Source organism: Lutra lutra, chromosome 13 (genome assembly GCF_902655055.1).
Source record: "Lutra lutra chromosome 13, mLutLut1.2, whole genome shotgun sequence".
NCBI classification, from domain to species: Eukaryota; Metazoa; Chordata; class Mammalia; order Carnivora; family Mustelidae; genus Lutra; species Lutra lutra.
Genome location: NC_062290.1, coordinates 6261286 through 6279090, shown reverse-complemented (window position 1 = coordinate 6279090; position 17805 = coordinate 6261286). Strand labels below are relative to the sequence as shown.

General features: G+C 44.9%; 1 protein-coding gene across 1 annotated transcript; it reads right to left on the bottom strand.

Annotated features, from left to right (window-relative positions):
- Nucleotides 1-2704: 2704 nt before the first annotated feature.
- Nucleotides 2705-17753, bottom strand: AK3 (adenylate kinase 3). The gene is made up of 5 exons (XM_047700920.1): nt 17455-17753; nt 11182-11301; nt 10009-10181; nt 9357-9475; nt 2705-4329 (listed from the first exon to the last, which is right to left on the bottom strand). Exons 1-5 carry the CDS (start codon nt 17603-17605, stop codon nt 4209-4211), a joined length of 684 nt encoding a protein of 227 aa, XP_047556876.1. The 5' UTR covers nt 17606-17753; the 3' UTR covers nt 2705-4208.
- Nucleotides 17754-17805: the final 52 nt, after the last annotated feature.

Below are 17805 nucleotides of genomic sequence, written 5' to 3'. Positions count from 1 at the left end.
CAGGGCTTGATCCCAGGACCCTGGGATCATGACCTGAGCCGAAGCCAGAGGCTTTAACCCACTGAGCCACCCAGGCGCCCCGTCTCTTTTCTTTTTCTTAACAAATAATAAGAATCTTACACTAAGCAAAGGGATAATTCATATTTCAGATTGAATTTTGCTGGGCTGTCCATACAGATGAAATGTCCCAACAGATGAATGAAACATCTTTGACATCAGAGTAGCCATCAACTTGCCCATTTCTTTTGATAAAATTAATCTTCTAATAAAAGATTTTTTTAAGTAGCTACCACTTCATCTATTGCCTGTTAACTCAGTGTCATTTTATCCATGAGAGTGGAGACAATTCTGATCTAAAAATCAGGGCTTCTGGGTGGCTCAGTCATTGGGCATCTGCCTTCGACTCAGGTCATGATCCCAGGCTCCTGGGAGCAAGCCCCGCATCGGGCCCTCTGCTCAGGGGGGAGGCTGCTTCTCCCTCTCCCACTCCCCCTGCTTGTGTTCCCTCTCTCTCTCTCTGTCTCCCTGTGTCAAATAAATAAAATCTTAAAATACTGATCTAAAATTAGTCTCTAGGAGTTAGATGGGCAACATTCTCATCCAGTTATACCATTAATGGGCTCTTACCAGTTTTGCATAAGCTCATAATGTCCTGTAACTTCTCTTTAGGAAAATTGGGTGTTCTTGTAGATTAACATTCCTGTTCCCATTTTAAAAGTGAATTAATGTGCTGTCCAAAGAACATGAGTCTGGTCTAAAAAGTGGATTTATTTACAGGATGAAAAAATTGTTTGTGGGTTTAGGCAGAGCGATCCTGAATTTAACCTTGGGCCATTTTCAGAGAAAAAGATGTCAATATACTGTTCTCAAGATCCGTCATGTATTTCAGTTCTTAAATTGATGGGGGACGGAGATGTGTTTGTGAGATTTAAGGTCAGACTGTTCGTTTCAGCTTTATCACTGTATCATATACATTTTAAAAATTCCTAAAATCCTTTGCATCCATTTCCCATCTCTAATAGATACCGTGTACCATTTCGCAGGTCTCCAAGAAGTGGACTCATGGAATAAGTATTTGCTTGCTTACTCCGTAACGTGATGGGGGCATGGTTACAAAAATGAATAAACGTTGATTATGAATTGCTTAGCATCTAATAATGAAGTCAAAACCATTCTCATAAACCTTGAAGAATTAGACTTGAAGTTTTTTCTGAGTATGAAAATGATAAATTCTTGCATCTTTCCCCTGGTTTCTTAAAACAACATGATTCTTTTCAAATACTTAAGAGTCCTTTGGTAAAATACGAAACATCACCAAGTTGATTTACTTTGGTAAATCAATTTGTTAATCAGTTTGATTCTGCCAAAGTGCAATTTGGCGTTAACAGTTTAACTTTACTCAGTGCTAGATCTATGGAAAAACTGTTGATTATTAGTGAGTTAAAAAAGCAAACCAAACACCAAACAGAGTGGGGTGTGCACTCTACAAAGCATATTGGCTTTTACTGTGTATTAAAATTTTTAAACTAGTAACTTCCAAAATCAAAATCTTGAGTCCCAAAACTAAGAAAGCTATTTCTTTGGTTGATGAGAAGACACAACTTACATGTTTTGTTTTGTTTTGAAAGATTTTATTTATTTACTTGACAGAGAGCACAAGTAGAGCGACAGGCAGAAGGAGAGGGAGAAGCAGGCTTTCTGCTGAGCAGGGAGCCCAACGCGGGGCTCGGTCCCAGGAGCCAAAGGCAGCCACTCATGACCTGAGCCGAAGGCAACCGCTCAACCAACTGAGCCACCCAGGTGCCCTACAACTTAACATGTTTTAAACATGTTTTAAAACACAAATTGATTCTTGCTGTTGGTTGCAGGTATTACAGCAATTTAACCTTCGGTCTATAATTACCATGATTTGTTGTTAACAGGTAAGTTTTGTCACAAACTATGGAGTGTCCAAAATAGTTTGCTGGGCGCGCCATTGTGAGTACCTGGGGGAGAAGTAGCTGTGGGCTGGGGCTCAGAAACTTGAGCATCTTATCTATTTCAAATGAAATTAAGAAAATTTGTGGATGGTTCTGCTAGTTTGCATTTCCCACAGCACCTTCTGTTTATGCAAAGTGCACCAAAGTAACTGTGGTGTTCTGGAAAGTAGGAAACGGTTAAGGAACTGTCCTTAGCCTTCCAGGAGGATGGTGCCTCCGCAGAGCCACAGCATTCAGCTCTAGCAGATTTCCAAGTGGCGCCTAAATCACGATGGCGTTGAGCCGGATGAGCCCCCAGCAATGACAGCCTTCATCAGAATGCTCTGAGAACAGCTCAGTCAAGCATAAAACAAGTTTTCATTTGCTTTAATAAAGGAAAAAATAGTGCAGGCATTACCCAAAGTAATAGGTGTATGTGCATAACTTTGGGTGACGTGTTTTGGGGGTGAGGAGGAAACGGTCACAGGGATGAAGTCTTTAATTTTCAAAGCCATGTTCTTCTACCCCTTTTGTTGATTTTCAGATCTGTATGTGTTAAGGCCAGTGTGCCGGCAATCTTATAGCAAGAGATAACAGCTTTGAATGAAACCAGCCTGTGTGCTGCTGTTCGACAGTTAGTAGAGAGCAGTCACCAGTTCAGAAGTCAGGGAGACATCAGGGCATTAGAACAGAGGCTGGGATGGGATGGGCCCTGTGGAATACTGGAGGCAGAGTAACACCCACAATTCTCAAGGGTAGTTTTATTGTAGTATATTAATGTTCATGTATGCCTGGTAACCCAGTAATAATTCATGAGCTTACTAGTTGACCACAGTTTTAGAAAGCACATTAACGTTCAAGTAAGGCATTACAGAAAGTTTCGTAAAGAATTAAATGTGTCCTATAATCCTTTTTTAAAGCCTTGGTCCTTTCTGAAAGATCAACATTAAATTTTTAAAAATCAAAAAAAAAAGCTTTTCCCCCGACAAAATACATAACCACTTGCTGGCATTTCATTTTAAGTGCCCGGGATATCGTGGGCCGGGCGTTCAAAGGCCACTATTAACAGTCTGTACGAGGACTTGTTGTGCTGGATTTAGCACCAAGGAAAGAAAGAGGAAATAGGCCAGTGAAGATGTAGTTGCGTTTCTCCTCCAGTTCTTGGCCCACTCTTCTAGCCGGGCCACAGGACAGAAGCCTGCATCCTTGTTGCCCCACTAAGAGAGCAAATCATCTTCACTTTTAAATGGCTACCTAGGTACCAGTCTCTCCCTGCCGGAAGTTGAGGTGGTGGGGACCCCAGCAGGTGTCCACTGCTTTGATCAGCAAGGGGATTAGTAAATCCTTTTAACTGCTACTAATTTGATTAGTTTACTACTTCTGATTGTTTACTAATTGGTTGTTATGTGTCAAGGGAATTCTCCCCAGGGTACCTGATTCTACTTCTGAGGACCAAGAATGCTTACTTTACTTAGGACCATGGGTTTTCTTTTCTTTTCGTACTTTGTTACTCATCACTCATGAGATCTTACACAGTGATCAAAAAGAGAAACGGGCAAGTAGATCCTAAAGCACATATTTCTTAACCTGAGAATTTTCCTATACGCTGATGTAATATAATTTTATAGCAGACTGAAAATTCTGAGTAAACTGAAGGTTTAATAACACAAAAAATACAGTATATATGGCCAAGCTTACAAGTTTCTTAGTGTAAAGGCAGCAGTGAATTTGGATCCTGAAGCTAATCTGCATATCTAGTTGTTTGTTTTCTAGAATTTGAAAGACACAGTGTCTCACAAAACCATGTACCACAGTGCTAACAATGCTGGGTTTTTGGCATCAGTCTATACACATTTCTCTAATAAGACGCTTTACCAAGTGACGTGAAAATTTTTTTTAGCTTTTCCAGAAAAATAAGAAAAATTTTATCAACCACTTTTCTGAACAAAAGTTACACTACTACCAATTGCTCTTTTAATTATCCTCTAGAAGATTTTTCCAAAGTTAAGACATCTGATGCTTTTTTTAATTGCACGCCGATAGAAGATATCTGGGTAAAACACACTAGACCAAAAGAAGAATCTTAGTATTAGACTCATTTGACACATCCTTAGTTTCCAGAATAAAATCAGTGGAAGTGAAACTAGTATAATTGTCAAAGAATTCATACATGCCAGTCTCAGAACAAGGAGCTTCTAAATGCACAGGCGAGGAATCCCTGCTCGTTTTACTGGTCATGTGAACTTTTCCTCATGGAGTAACTGATGCTTTCTGGTTCATCTGTGGAACTTTTGTTTGTAGGAAAGCATAAACATAGGGCCAGATCTTGTCAGTTTCTGTTCCAGAGAAGGTTTCCAACACTCCCTTTTTCCTAAAGATGACAAGAAACAAAACAAAACAAAACAAAAAAAACCACAAAAACAAAACCAGGTCTGACTTTGTCTGATGAGCTCTTTCAAAGTGATCCCCCCCACCCCTGGAGAAACTACTCAAATCTTGGGTCATATTAGAATACTTCCAAAATCAAACAGAGTATTAGTCAAATGTTTAACTAGACAGACAAGGCAAAAATGTCAGAAACAAAACAAAAAATTTGAAGGTGTTACTGCTAACAAAGCCAGGCAGGCCCCTAAGCAGCATTGTATTATATACTTGTCATAAACCCATACTTTTCTATTTTAATTTTTTTCAAAGAGTGCTAATTTTTATTTTTATTTATTTTTTTAAAGATCTTATTTATTTGACAGAGAGCACAAGTAAGCAGAGCCTCAGGCAGAGGGAGAGGGAGAAGCAAGCTCTGCTGAGCAGGGAGCCCGATGCAGAGCTCCATCCCAGGACCCTGGGATCATGACCTGAGCCAAAACCGAGAGTCAAACGCTTAACTGAGTCACCCAGACACCCCAACAGTGGGAGTTACTTAAAATTAAGTCTTAATTAATTAGTCTCTTAATTAATCTCTCCAAATTTTATAAGGTATCATAGAGGAATGCTTTTGTCCTCAGGGAAGCCTCTGAAAATCAAGTGAAAGGTTGCAGAGCAAAGACTGATTCTGTTTGTGGAAAGAAACCAGAGTTCCTCGGGTGCTCTTGGGCACACTTAAAGACACTGTGTGTGAGTTGGGGGAGGACAGCAAGCAGGAGGAGGAATGCCAGAACCTCTGGAGGGAGAGTGTGTTCTGAAAAGCAGCCCTGGGATTCTGATTCTGCTCACCACCTTACCCCCAGGGGTAGAGACATTGACAGCTGGTGTGGCAGCAACACATACCAGTCTGCCTTGGGGAAAAATGGAGAAACACAATAGGAGACACCATAAAAAGTTTTTATTGCCATTTCCCTCAAAATTCGAAAGAGGAAAAAAATAAAGCTAAGGAAGCATAATCAAGCATTAGGAAGTGGTCTTGCAAGTGGGTAAGCAGACAAAGCCTAGGGCCCCGTGTTTGGAAGCCTACTACCAGCTTGGAGATCCGGGCTGTTACTTTACTTTCAAATATACAGTGTTGTCAGTGAAATAAGGAATCTGAGCTTTAGAAAGGATTACGTGAGCTATTATATTTAAAACACTGAGCACACACTCAATAAGCGGTCCTATTTTGCAACTGACCATTTCCATAAGCCACAGGACACAAGTGAAACTAAAATCTAGGTTTACCATTGCAAGCCAATGCCTTTCTCTACTGATCACAGACTGTGCTTACTAGACCCCTAAATCCACATTATCATTTTTTAAAAAAACTCTCCTCCCCCACCCGCTGTGTGAGGTTTGAACTCAGGACCCTGAGATCAAGAGTCGTGTATGCTCCACCCACTGAGCCATCGAGGCGCCCCTCACATCATCATCTTCTGTTAAGAGTCACTTAACAGTGATCCTCAAGCCACGAGGAAGTCGTCGTGTGGAATGTTCCAAGGGCCAGCACAGCTTGCCCATAAGTCACCACTGCATCTATGCGGGAAGGACCTGTGAAATGAATCTATATAAAGAAGAATTTATAGAGTATAAAAAGAGATGCCATTTCATCACTGACTTTGTTCTCTGAAGAACAATCCCGAGCTGGAAGGAAGCACCATAATGCTTCACAAGATCACGTCTCAGCTCAAACCGAGAAAACCTACACCCAGAAAGGATTTACTGTTGGATCCAGATGTGTTGTGTGGTCAAGTCTAAGAAACACATGGTCTAAGTGTGAGACTCTGGAAATGCCTGAAGGAGGCACAAGGGTTTTGAACCTTTCAAATGGCATGGAGGAGACCGTGAACCCTGAGAATGTCTGGAATGGCATACCCAAAGTGAGTAAGAGTCCGTTTGAGGCTATATTCCAAATGGGGGTGGGGGGAGAGCTTTACTTCATGTCATCGGATGACACTACAGCTGAAGGAAAGGGGTCTGCAGGTGATACTGATTTAACATGGACACATGGATGGCGCCAGTCAGCCAGGAGCGGATTAAACAAGTGGCGTCTCACCCAGACTGACAGAGCATTTGAGCAAGTTGAGAGCATGAAATCACAAGAAGCTGTCGTTTTTGAGAACTTTGATATGCACTGAAAACAAAACAGATCGCAGGGTGACTATGCGATGTATTTATAGGGCTTCTGCTGTATATGTGGACCTGGGATCTTTCCTCTCCCTCTAAATATGTTCCTTATCAGGAGAATTTATTTTGCTAAACAATTTGCTAACGTATTACTCAAATTACAAAAAAAAAAAAACCCAAACCAAAAACCCCAAACCCTATTTTTGTTTCTTTTGAATATAGTGTTTAAAATAGAAGTGCAAAGTCACAAGTGAGTACATTACTGAGGGCACAAGTGCAGGAACTTATCCAATCTGAAAGCTGTCCCTGGATAGACATCTGTCATTTTCATTTTTCTATAATAAAACCAGTCTCACCTACAGGTCCCCGTAAGAGTTACAACCTCGTGCTCTTTGTTAGCACAGACCTAATCACTCTGTATCACTGCTGAAATGCTAAATGTCTTAAAATGTTTTAAACTAACAATGCTGATTACCACCGAAATTGTTGCAAATACCACTTTTCAGTTTTTGGGTAAGCCCAGCCTTAGCTCTACATGCCGGAGTTTAGAAGGAAAACTTCAATTCATGGCAAGAGGGAGCAAAAGCTGGAAGCCTGGAAAGACTAGGGTTTCTCCTGGGGTGTCTGGGTGGCTGAGTCGGTTAAGCGTCTGCCTTCAGTTCAGGTCATGATACCAGAGTCCTGGGATCGAGTCCTGCCGTCAGGCTCTCTGCTCACGGGGAGTCTGCTTCTCCCTCTGCCCTTCCCTCCCCCTGCTCATGCTCTTTCTCTCTCTCAAATAAAATCTTAAAAAACAAAAAGCCTAGGGTATCTCCTAAGATAGGGACCTGGATCATAACGCTTCCTCTCTGCGGCCTTCCCAACTCTCCTCCCCACTCCTGAAGAGAAATAACCCCCATTTCCACTGGTGTGAGTTCGTAACCTCTATGAATAGCCTTGCACTGTTCAGATCAGCCCAGCTACAATGCACTCTCTCTTCTGATTCCTTTCGAGTGGGTAACAAAACCGTGTTTGAGTAACAACACCTTCACCAAAATCGATCCGCACTCCCCAGCTTCCAGGATGGACGTGATCAGAGGGAATGGGTCCCAACTCCAAACTCTTCCTGGCAAACAGGCCCTCTTTTCTGCTCAGTAGCTGAAGTGGTAAGAGACAAGCTGGGATGCTGGGGGGCTCACACAGGGACAGCCCAACTGAGATTGAAGCCAACACAGAAAAGGAGCTGACCGTGACCAAGGCCGGAGGATGCCCTCTGAACACTTGGACCCAGGGTCTACCTTTGGACTTTGTATTTAGAATTAATTCCCCTTTGCTGAGGTTAGTGTGAATGAGGCTCCTGACTGATAGAAGCACATAGCCCATGGTATGGAAACTATGATTTACCCAGCTCTCTGCCTCACCCTGGAGCATGAGGTGCAATTTCCTGGGGCCTGGACTTGACCCGTGTGGACCTGTGTCCGCAGAGTAAATAAGAACAGCAACCACCACCTAGTGATTTATTGGTACTGGGGCTGCGGTAAGCCTTTATGTGGATTCTCTCAATCCCCTTTACAGCCCTATACAGGAGGAACTGTTTAATACTGCTCTGGACTTCACACATGACGAAACTGTGGCACAAAGGTTGAATGAAGACCAAGCCCAGGGCCACACACACAGCTCATCACCTGGAGAGCCAAGCTCGTTACAGAAACCACAGACGCACAGTAACAGCCACTGGAGAAACCGAATTGCCAACTCCCTTGTAATTTCACTGTCCAGAAAGTACTACTCTAGAACAGTTTGGAGACGATGGCTTCAGAGGTCACGGAATGTGTACCCATCACACCACCACCAGTAGCAGCCAACAATGACACAGCGTTCACTCTGCATCAGACCCAGTTCTAGGAGTCAATCCTAGGAACACACTCTTCGGATCCTCTGTCCTTACCCCCAGTTAAGCAAGAGGTTAAGACGGAGTTAACCAACAATGAACTGGGATTTGAACTTGGGCAATCAGGAGCCAAGACCTGCTCCAGCCACAGCACTGGGCTGTCTTGACATGGAATCACTGTTCAGTTAGTGAATGTTATGAAGGGAAAGGGGGATGCAGTCACTCCTCCATGAACAGAGGTCAAGACTGAGCAGGCAGACTGCACTGAGCCAAAGAATTATTCACCATCATTTCCTATTTGTTGTGGGAAACAAATTCCCTAACAAGCAGACAAAATTGTGTTCAAATACAAGTTCTAAAGACTATTAGCCAAATAAAGGATGTGAGGCTAGGCTGCCATTTGAGGCTTCTGTGCCTCCAATGGCACGGGTGGCGGGCGTTAGCCGACTTGCCTCCCCACCGTCCGCAGCAGCCCTCCCTCTACCCAACAGCAGACTCTGGCGGGACTCCCCACTCCAGAGGGTGACCAACCAGCCTATTCCCTCCCAACCAGGAGCTGGTTCCAGAACGGGCAGTAACCTAGGCCTACAACGGTCAGTACAAGGCATTCCCCGCCCACAGGGGCTGGTTTGTGTCGGTGCTACCTTCATGACGTGTGGGGCTTTGCTCACTTGGCGGAATGCTGACCCCTCATCCCCCCCATGAAAAACAGCCCCCGCCTCTTCCTGGCAGCCGGCTGCAACCCGGCAGGGAGTCTAAGGACACAGCCAATGCAAAGCTCCAAGTATGGCAAAACTCTGACCAAACCTAGCGGTGACTGAAGCCCCATCAACCTTCTGGAATTCTCTGTTACATAAGCTAATACTCTTCCCATACTGTTTAAACCAATCTGAATCGGATCTTCTGGTGTTTCGCATTTCAGCTTCAAAGCACAGATAATCGAAACCTAACTTAGTGCTTCATCATGCAAGAGAAGCTCTGAAAAGCGACAAACTCACTGGTAATATTCCAGGACCGGCTGAGTTTGGACTTCATAAGCCTTCAGTCTCTTGACAACGGTCTCTGGCTTGTCATCGTCACGCTGAATGAGAGGCTCCCCAGTCAGGTCATCGACGCCCTAAACAGGAGTTACAAGAGGCTGGGATCAAACGTCTCATCTTCGAAGCGTGTTTTTAGACATCCCTCTGCAGGCACCAAGCACACAAGTGTGCTTCTAAGTAAACAGAACCAAATCCGAACACAGACCATCATGACGCAGAGCCCTGAGAGCCTAGGTCTTTGCCGGTATCGGTGCTCAGAGTTAAAAGGTTTCCTAAAAGCAGCCTCTCAATAATCTCAGATGTATATAAAATGACTCAGCGAAAGCCTGGGAATCCCAACTGTAACCCCTAAATGAGTCACAGCCGTCACTAATCCTTCTCACCCCAACTCCTAGCACACTTCCCGGCAGGGAGTAGGAAGTCCTTAAATGCTTCCGAATGAGTAACAAACCCCCATTGTTCCCGCGGATTCCGGGACCAACAAGCTGAGCCCCCTGGGCTGGTCCACCGCACAACGTGACCTGAGAACATTCCCCCTGGAGCAGACGTCCTAACACGTCTGCGAGGGCAAGAGGAGTCGGAGGCCGTCTGTGCCAACACAGTGACTCACCACAGCTTTGGGAGGGTTGAATTCGATGTTGTAGACGCGGCCGCTGGCTGGATGAATCCAGCGCGCGGTGAGACGCTGCTTAATGACCTCAAAGGGCACGTTCAGATTAATCACTGTGTCTATCTGATAAGCTCTATCCAGGGCTTCTGCCTGTGGAAGTGTCCTTGGAAAACCTTTACAAATAGAAGAAGGAGAAGGAGAAGGAGAAGAAGGAGAAGAAAGAAGGAGAAGAAGGAGAAGAAGAAGAAAGGAAGGTTGGGAGGGGGGAGAAGGAAGAGGATTAATGAATGATGAACAATCCGAAAAAAAGCAGGAATACGGGGCAGGCGGATCAGATCTGTAGGGCAGCTGTGATGGTGGTTAATTTTATGCGTCGACTTGACTGGACCCGTGGGATGCCTGGATACTGGTCAGACATTATTTGGGGTCTGTCCGTAAGGCTGTTTTTAGGTGAGAGTGACATTTAAATCAGGAGACTGAGTGAAGCAGATTGTTCTCCCTGATGTGGGTGGGCCTCCCCTAATCCGGGGAAGGCCTGGACAGACCAGAAGGGGTGACCCTCCCCCCGTAAGGGGCAGTTCCTCTGCCTGACTGCCCTGAGCTGAGATACTCAAAAGTCTGAGGCTTTTCCCACTTCAGATTCAAACGGAAGCCAGTTCCGCCTAGGTCTCAAGCCCGCTGGCCTTCAGACTGGAGCCTGACTGACCACCCAGCGGTTTTCTGGGCCTCTGGCTTGCACACTCGTCCTGAAGATCTCAGGATCTGTCAGCCTCCACCATCCTGTGAGCCAATTCCTTAAAATAAATACCTCTCTCTCCAAAAACTAAAAATCAACCTCTCCTAAAGGATCCCACCACAGCTCTGGGTGGGGAAAGTTTACAGCTGACTGCAAATTACTTTCCACCCTTCCTTCTCCCTCCTCATAAAATATTCTCTGAGGAGGGGGAAGGAACAGGTCACAGCTGGAGGGAGTGTAGGAATCCGGCGGTCCACCGCTGCCTTTTGCTTCAGAGGAAGAAGCAGGCCCAGAGAAGGCGACTGGCCTGAGGCCTCAGGGTGGTGAATGGTGGCACTCGGCCCCCCAGCCACCAGATGTGTGTCTGTAGCCACGAGATGCCCTTGCTCTGCCCACACGCATCATCCCGCTGGCTGAAATGCTCTGACACCACTTACCATCCAACAGCCAGCTGTGCTGTGCGAGTCTCTTCAGCTCATGAAGGGCCAGCCGAGTCATGACATCATCTGGGATGAGCTTCCCTTGGTCAATGAACGTCTTGGCTAACACACCAATTTCTACAGCAGAAGAGGGAGGGAAACACTATCAGCAAGCGTACTCGTCTCACCCCATTCCAGGCCCCTAGCAAACCACAGGCCTGGAGAGGACCTCCAGACAGCACCGTCATACAAAAACGTGCATTGTCAACTTTTATGATAAAAACAGAAGTTACGAAACGATCTATACCTATTTCAAATTCCCAATTTACAAAAATATGTAAATGCAAATGTAGAGACAGAAAAAATAATAGAAAGCTACTGACACCGGGTTAACAGCCGTCACCTTTGTGTGACAGAAGTGATTTTTTTAATCTATCTGCACTATTCTGTATTTTGGTAAATTTTCTAATCAGAAAAAAATGTACAGGATACTAGAAATTTTTTTTTAATTTTTTCCTTTTTATTTGATAGAGAGAGAAATCACAAGTAGGCAGAGAAGCAGGCAGAGAGAGAGACAGGGAAGCAGGCTGCCCGATGAGCAGAGAACCCGACGCGGGGCTTGATCCCAGGACCCTGAGACCATGACCCGAGCCGAAGGCAGAGGCTTAACCCACTGAGCCACCCAGGCGCCCTCAGATGATCTTTTCTTAATGCTCTTCTTATACTGATGAAATTCAGAACTTTAAAAATAAGCCCCATCCTCTCAATCCCTTTGATGTCATTAGTTGAGGGCTTACACGAGGACTGTATGAAGTTGAAAACAAGTCCACCAACTCATGAATGGATAAATAAAATCTGCTATATCTATTTGATGAAATACTACTCAGCAATAAAATGGATGGAGAACCAACACACACTACAACACGGGTGAACCCTGAAAATGTCAAGCTAAGTGAAAAGAAGCAGACACAAAAGACCACATAGTGCATGAGTCCATTCGTCTGAAATGTTCAGAAGAAGCAAATCAATAGAGGCAGAAAGTAGACTGGGGTTGCCAGGGGCTCAGATTGGGGAGTGGAGGGGAGACAGGAGTGACTACTAATGGGTATGAGGTTTCTTTAGGGGGTAATGAAAATGCTCTAAAATTGACTGTTGTAATGGTTCCACAACTCTGGGCATATATTAAAGTCCAATAAATTGTAAACTTCAAATGGGTAAAATAGATGGTATATGATTAGATCTCAATGAACCTATTAAAAATGAGGCAATCCTTACAAAAAGCGCTATTATGAAAGGAACAATACATATGACAGTTTGCTGTCATTTATGTAAGAGAAAAACAGGAAAGAACAGGTAACATTTGGTTGTATACACATGAAATAGCTCTAGAAGGATTTTTTCACTAAATGCTCTTTTAAATTTTTTTGAATTCCAAACCATGTAAATATACTGCCTCATAAATTAGGCTTTTGGGGTTTTTTGCCTTTATAAAAATAATTGGCCCTACTGTCAAAACCATTAGGGGTGCCTATGCTGCACAAGTTTTATTAGGGAATCCTGGGAGCTGACAGAGACTTTGACTATCATCTACTGAGTTCAACTTCCCCAACGTACAGATGAGCACAGAGGACATTTGAAAAGATCAGCTCTCTAGTGCAGGGTTAGGTCTCTGAGAAGCGCTAAACCACAAGGCAGTTTCTCAAACTTTGGGCAATCCCACAGCAACCTCACGATCTCTGCCACAGCCAGACCATTACCAGTCCAAAAGCGACCGAGCTTTTCAAATTCACAAATTCTGATGTTCATAAAATGAAGGCTTGGTGTGTTCACTGCTTTTCAAATAGCCTTTGAAATAAAGAGATTAAACAACTGTCCCCATCAAAAATGATCTCCCGACCGTCAACACTGCATCAGCAAAGTGTCTAACTGGTGCTCGAGGGGACCTGAATGTTCACCCCTGTCTCCGGGTAACTGCTGTTTACAAATGAGCGAGTTCTTCAACCCCTCCTGCACTCAGTTGCTCATCTTTAAATCAGCGGGCTGGCCTAACGTCTTAAGAGTCAGGCTCCAGCCTCTTGACTCTGGGTTCGTGCCCGTCACCATGACTCCACGTCTGGTCCTGCCAACAGGTGGCCTCGCGTGTCCAGTGTCCTTGTCACATCCTCTGGGTTGATTTTTAAACTTTAGCTCTAAAATACAGCTCTAGGTTATAAAACCCAGCACCGTCATGAAATAGAGGCTAGAGAGTAAGCTAGTGCCCTCCTTCTTCAACCCTATTTGACAGGACCACGTTTACAGAAATGCCACGCTCAGGATTTCATATTGAAAGGAAGTAAGCAGGGATGCTGCCAAGTGTTGATGAATAAAGACGGTCATAACAGTATTTATTTATTTATTTATTATTTTTTTTTAAAAGATTTTATTTATTTATTTGACAGACAGAGATCACAAGCAGGCAGAGAGGCAGGCAGAGAGAGAGGAAGGGAAGCAGGCTCCCTGCTGAGCAGAGAGCCCGATGTGGGACTCGATCCCAGGACCCCGAGATCATGACCTGAGCCGAAGGCAGCGGCTTAACCCACTGAGCCACCCAGGCGCCCCATAACAGTATTTATTATAGCAAAGAATGGTTAACAACATAAATGTCCAATGACGGGAAAACGTTAAAATTAAGTATCATTTTTGGGGCCCCTGGGTGACTCAGTCAGTGAAGCTTCTGCCTTCGGGTCAGGTCACGATCCCGGGGTTCTGGGATCGAGCCCCACATCAGGCTCCCTGCTCGGCGGGAAATCTGCTTCTCCATCTCCCTCTGCCTGTGCCTTACCCCCCCTTGTGCCAATGCTTGCTCTCTCTGTCAAATAAATAAATAAAATCTTAAAAAAATATATAAATAAAAAATTAAATATCATTTTTATGACTGCCTCATGGCGTGTGGCCATGCTCACAGTAAGTGACAAAAAAGGTATATGAGCAATCATTTAGAATGCAACAATTTTGAAAATACATACAAATGCAACAGAGAAAAAAGCATCTAAGGCACTAAAGGGTTAATTGTTATTGTCTCCCAGTGGTGGAATTATGAGGATTTTAATTCTCACGACATGTTTTTCTACCTTTATAATAAATATACTTTACTTTTAGTATCAAAAAACATGAAACAGTATTTTTTTTTAAAGATTTTATTTATTTATTTGAGAGAGAGAGATCACAAGTAGATGGAGAGGCAGACAGAGAGAGAGAGAGAGAGGGAAGCAGGCTCCCTGCTGAGCAGAGAGCCCGATGTGGGACTCGATCCCAGGACCCCGAGATCATGACCTGAGCCGAAGGCAGCGGCTTAATCCACTGAGCCACCCAGGCGCCCCGAAACAGTATTTTTTAATAAAAGACTACAATGCTTTTTCGGCTCTGATCCTGTGGGAAATATCCAGTTCCACTAAAAAACGAAACAAAACAAAAGAACAAAAGAACAACAACAACAACAAAAAACAAGAAGAGAAAAATGTTAGAAGAGAAAAATATTTATTGAGAATATATTTAGTCCTGAGATACAGAACATCTGTAATAACAATCTTCTGATATCTCCCCAAACTCTACTTTGTTTTCTTTGTTAAAGAACTGCTGTTTTTGTTTTTTTTTTTAAAGATTTTATTTATTTATTTGACAGAGAGAGATCACAAGTAAGCAGAGAGGCAGGCAGAGAGAGAGGAGGAAGCAGGCTCCCTGCTGAGCAGAGAGCCCGATGTGGGGCTCGAACCCAGGACCTGGGATCATGACCTGAGCCGAAGGCAGCGGCTTAACCCACCGAGCCACCCAGGCGCCCCAAGAACTGCTGTTTTTAAAAACCTTTTAAAGAAGGAGCAGGCGCCTGAGGCTGAGGCGAGCTGGACTTCTTACCAAGGGATGCTCCCCTCCAGTCCCTCCAGCCTCCCTTTCTCCACTTGGGAGTCAGAAAGAGAATAGTGGGCCTGTCTGGGGATATTAAGGATAAACAGGCATTGTTTCTCAATTTTGAAAGAAGTTCACATCATTGGCTTTCAATTTAATTTTTTAAAAATGCTTGGGTGAGCCTGGAGGTGGGTATTAAGGAGGGCAGGTATCGCGTGGAGCACTGGGTGTGGTGAATAAACAATAAATCTTGGAACACTGAAAAAATAAAATTAAGGAAAAAAAGCTTTATGTTTTCACAAATCAATGGAACTTTAACTTCCTGCTAAAAGTGTTCCTTAGGGGCGCCTGGGGGGCTCAGTGGGTTAAGCCTCTGGCTCCGGCGCAGGTCCTGATCTCAGGGTCCTGGGATCGAGCCCCACATTGGGCTCTCTGCTCAGCAGGGAGCCTGCTTCCCGCGCGCTCTCTCTGCCTGCTGCTCTGCCTACTTGTGATCTCTCTCTGTCAAATAAATAAATAAACTCTTAAAACAAAAAAATAAAAGTGTTCTTTAACCACACAGTGATACCTCACTGCTCTGTTATTTTTCAGAGAACCTCTTAGGCATTCTTTAAGCCTTCCCACTTTGCATAAACTTACCCCCACCAGGTGCCGGGTTGGAGGCTGTTGACTGTTACCAAACTACTTAAGAATGTTGCATCAAGAACATTTAGCAAGCAGGTCAAACAATTTAACCTTCTGAAGAAGTGTTAACTGACCACAGAAGACAGTATACACTGTATGTTTCTTAAAAGATCAATGTTAGAAGAGAAAAATAAAAGCACTCATTTGCTAGACTCCGAGCCGTGCGGATTGAAAGAACTCCAAGAGACAAACTAAAACCACTGAGGTCGTTTTTTCTCTCTTGTATCTTAAAACAGACAAAAACCCCACCTAGAAATGATCTAGATTCAGCAAACAGATGCCTATACAACCACGAACAGGATGCAAATGATTTTTATGTTCTGATGTGGAAAAATATCCTAGATACAAAGTGAAAATATGCTGGTGCAGAATACATACACAGTGTGATTGCATACTGCATAAAATAAGGGCGAGATACGTGTGTGTTTGTACACAAATATACATTTCTAAAAGGAAACACAACATCCTGTTCCCCTGTGAAGAACTGGACTGAGGCAGGGAACGAGAGAGGGCTTTCCTTTTCATTTCAAGTACTTCTGTCCTTTGTCCAATCCTTTTTTCAACTTGTCCAGGCAATACTTCAAAAATTTTTTAGAATGAGGTTCAAAATGAGTTCCGTTTTGGAAAATAAAGGTCAATACCTTTGAGGAAAAATGCCTCATCTTACTGTTGACTTCTTAAAAACAGCTTTTTTGGGGCCTTGGTTGGCTCAGACGGTAAGTGTGAGACTCTTGATCTCAGATCTCCCTGTTGTGAGTTCAAGCCCCACGCTGGGTGTAAGAATTACTCTAAAAACATATTTTTAAAATCATTATTAGAAAATTAAAAAAAAAAATAAAAACAGCTTTCTCAACATATAATTTGCTTAACATAAAATTCATCCGTTGTAAAGTATAGAGTTGTTGACTGGATTTGGTGCTGAGTTTTAAGAATTTATTTGGCATGAGAAACGAAACAGTCGGGGGCCTGGGTGGCTCAGCTGGTTGAGCGACCTTTAGCTCAGGTCATGATCCTGGAGTCCCAGGATCGAGTCCTGCATCGGGCTCCCTGCTCGTGTCCCCTCTCGTGCTCGCTCTCTCTCAAGTAAATAAATAAAATCTTAAAAAAAAAAAAAAAAAAGAAAGAAAAGAAACAAAACGGTCTTTCAGATAACTATGCACAAGAATAGTTTTCCTGTCTAAGAAATCTCTGGGGTATCAAAGTTCTAAGCCAATTTTGTGATTGCAGCGAGCACAAATAATAGCCGGCCTTCAGATTATAGCAGAATGGGTGGATCCAGAAAATCCCAGCGTTTAAACAAAGCAATAGGAAGCGCAAACCCTTCAGGTCAAACTTCAGCTCTCCAGGTGAAAGGGCAGGTGGACAGGCCACAGATCCTCAGGGAGCAGAGCGACTGGACCGGGACGTGCCTCTCAAACGAAGCCCAGCAGTTTACTCTAAACTCTGAACTTCGAACTCGTCCTAACTCTCTAGTCTTTTCCCCCAAAGACCCGCCCAAAGCTGCCCCGGAGCCTGGAGCTTTCGGGGCGCAATTGCTCAGCTGCCTAAGATCTCTCCCCTGGGCGGCGGGAGGGGCATCCCGCCTCCGCATCCCTGGTCCCGCATCCGGGAACCCGCATCCCCGGACCGCCTCCCGGGGCCCCACTTTCCCCAGACCCGCATCCCCGCCCGCAAATCCCGGCCCGGGCGACGACGCTCCGCCACCCCTCCGGCCCCGGCTCCCACCTGTGCCCCGGAGCATGTTGTCCCGGAGCAGGTCCCCGCTGGAGAGGTGCTTCAGCGCGAAGTGTTTGGTGATGCGCGACGACACGGTGCCCTTGCCCGAGCCCGGCGCCCCCATGATCACCGCGCGCAGCAGCCGCGCCGACGCCCCCATGGCGGGAGGGAGCGGCCCGGGCCGCGCGCGCTGGGGACTCCGGCCTGGCTGCGCGCTCGCCGGGCTGCGAGGTGCGGCTGTGAGGTGCGGCGCCGGCCGGCAGGCTGCGCAGCGCGCTGGAGGCGGGCGCGGCGCCCGGGCGCTCCCGGAAGTGAGGCGACGGCCACCGCGGCCGCCCCGCCCGTCCCCAGCCGGCTCCC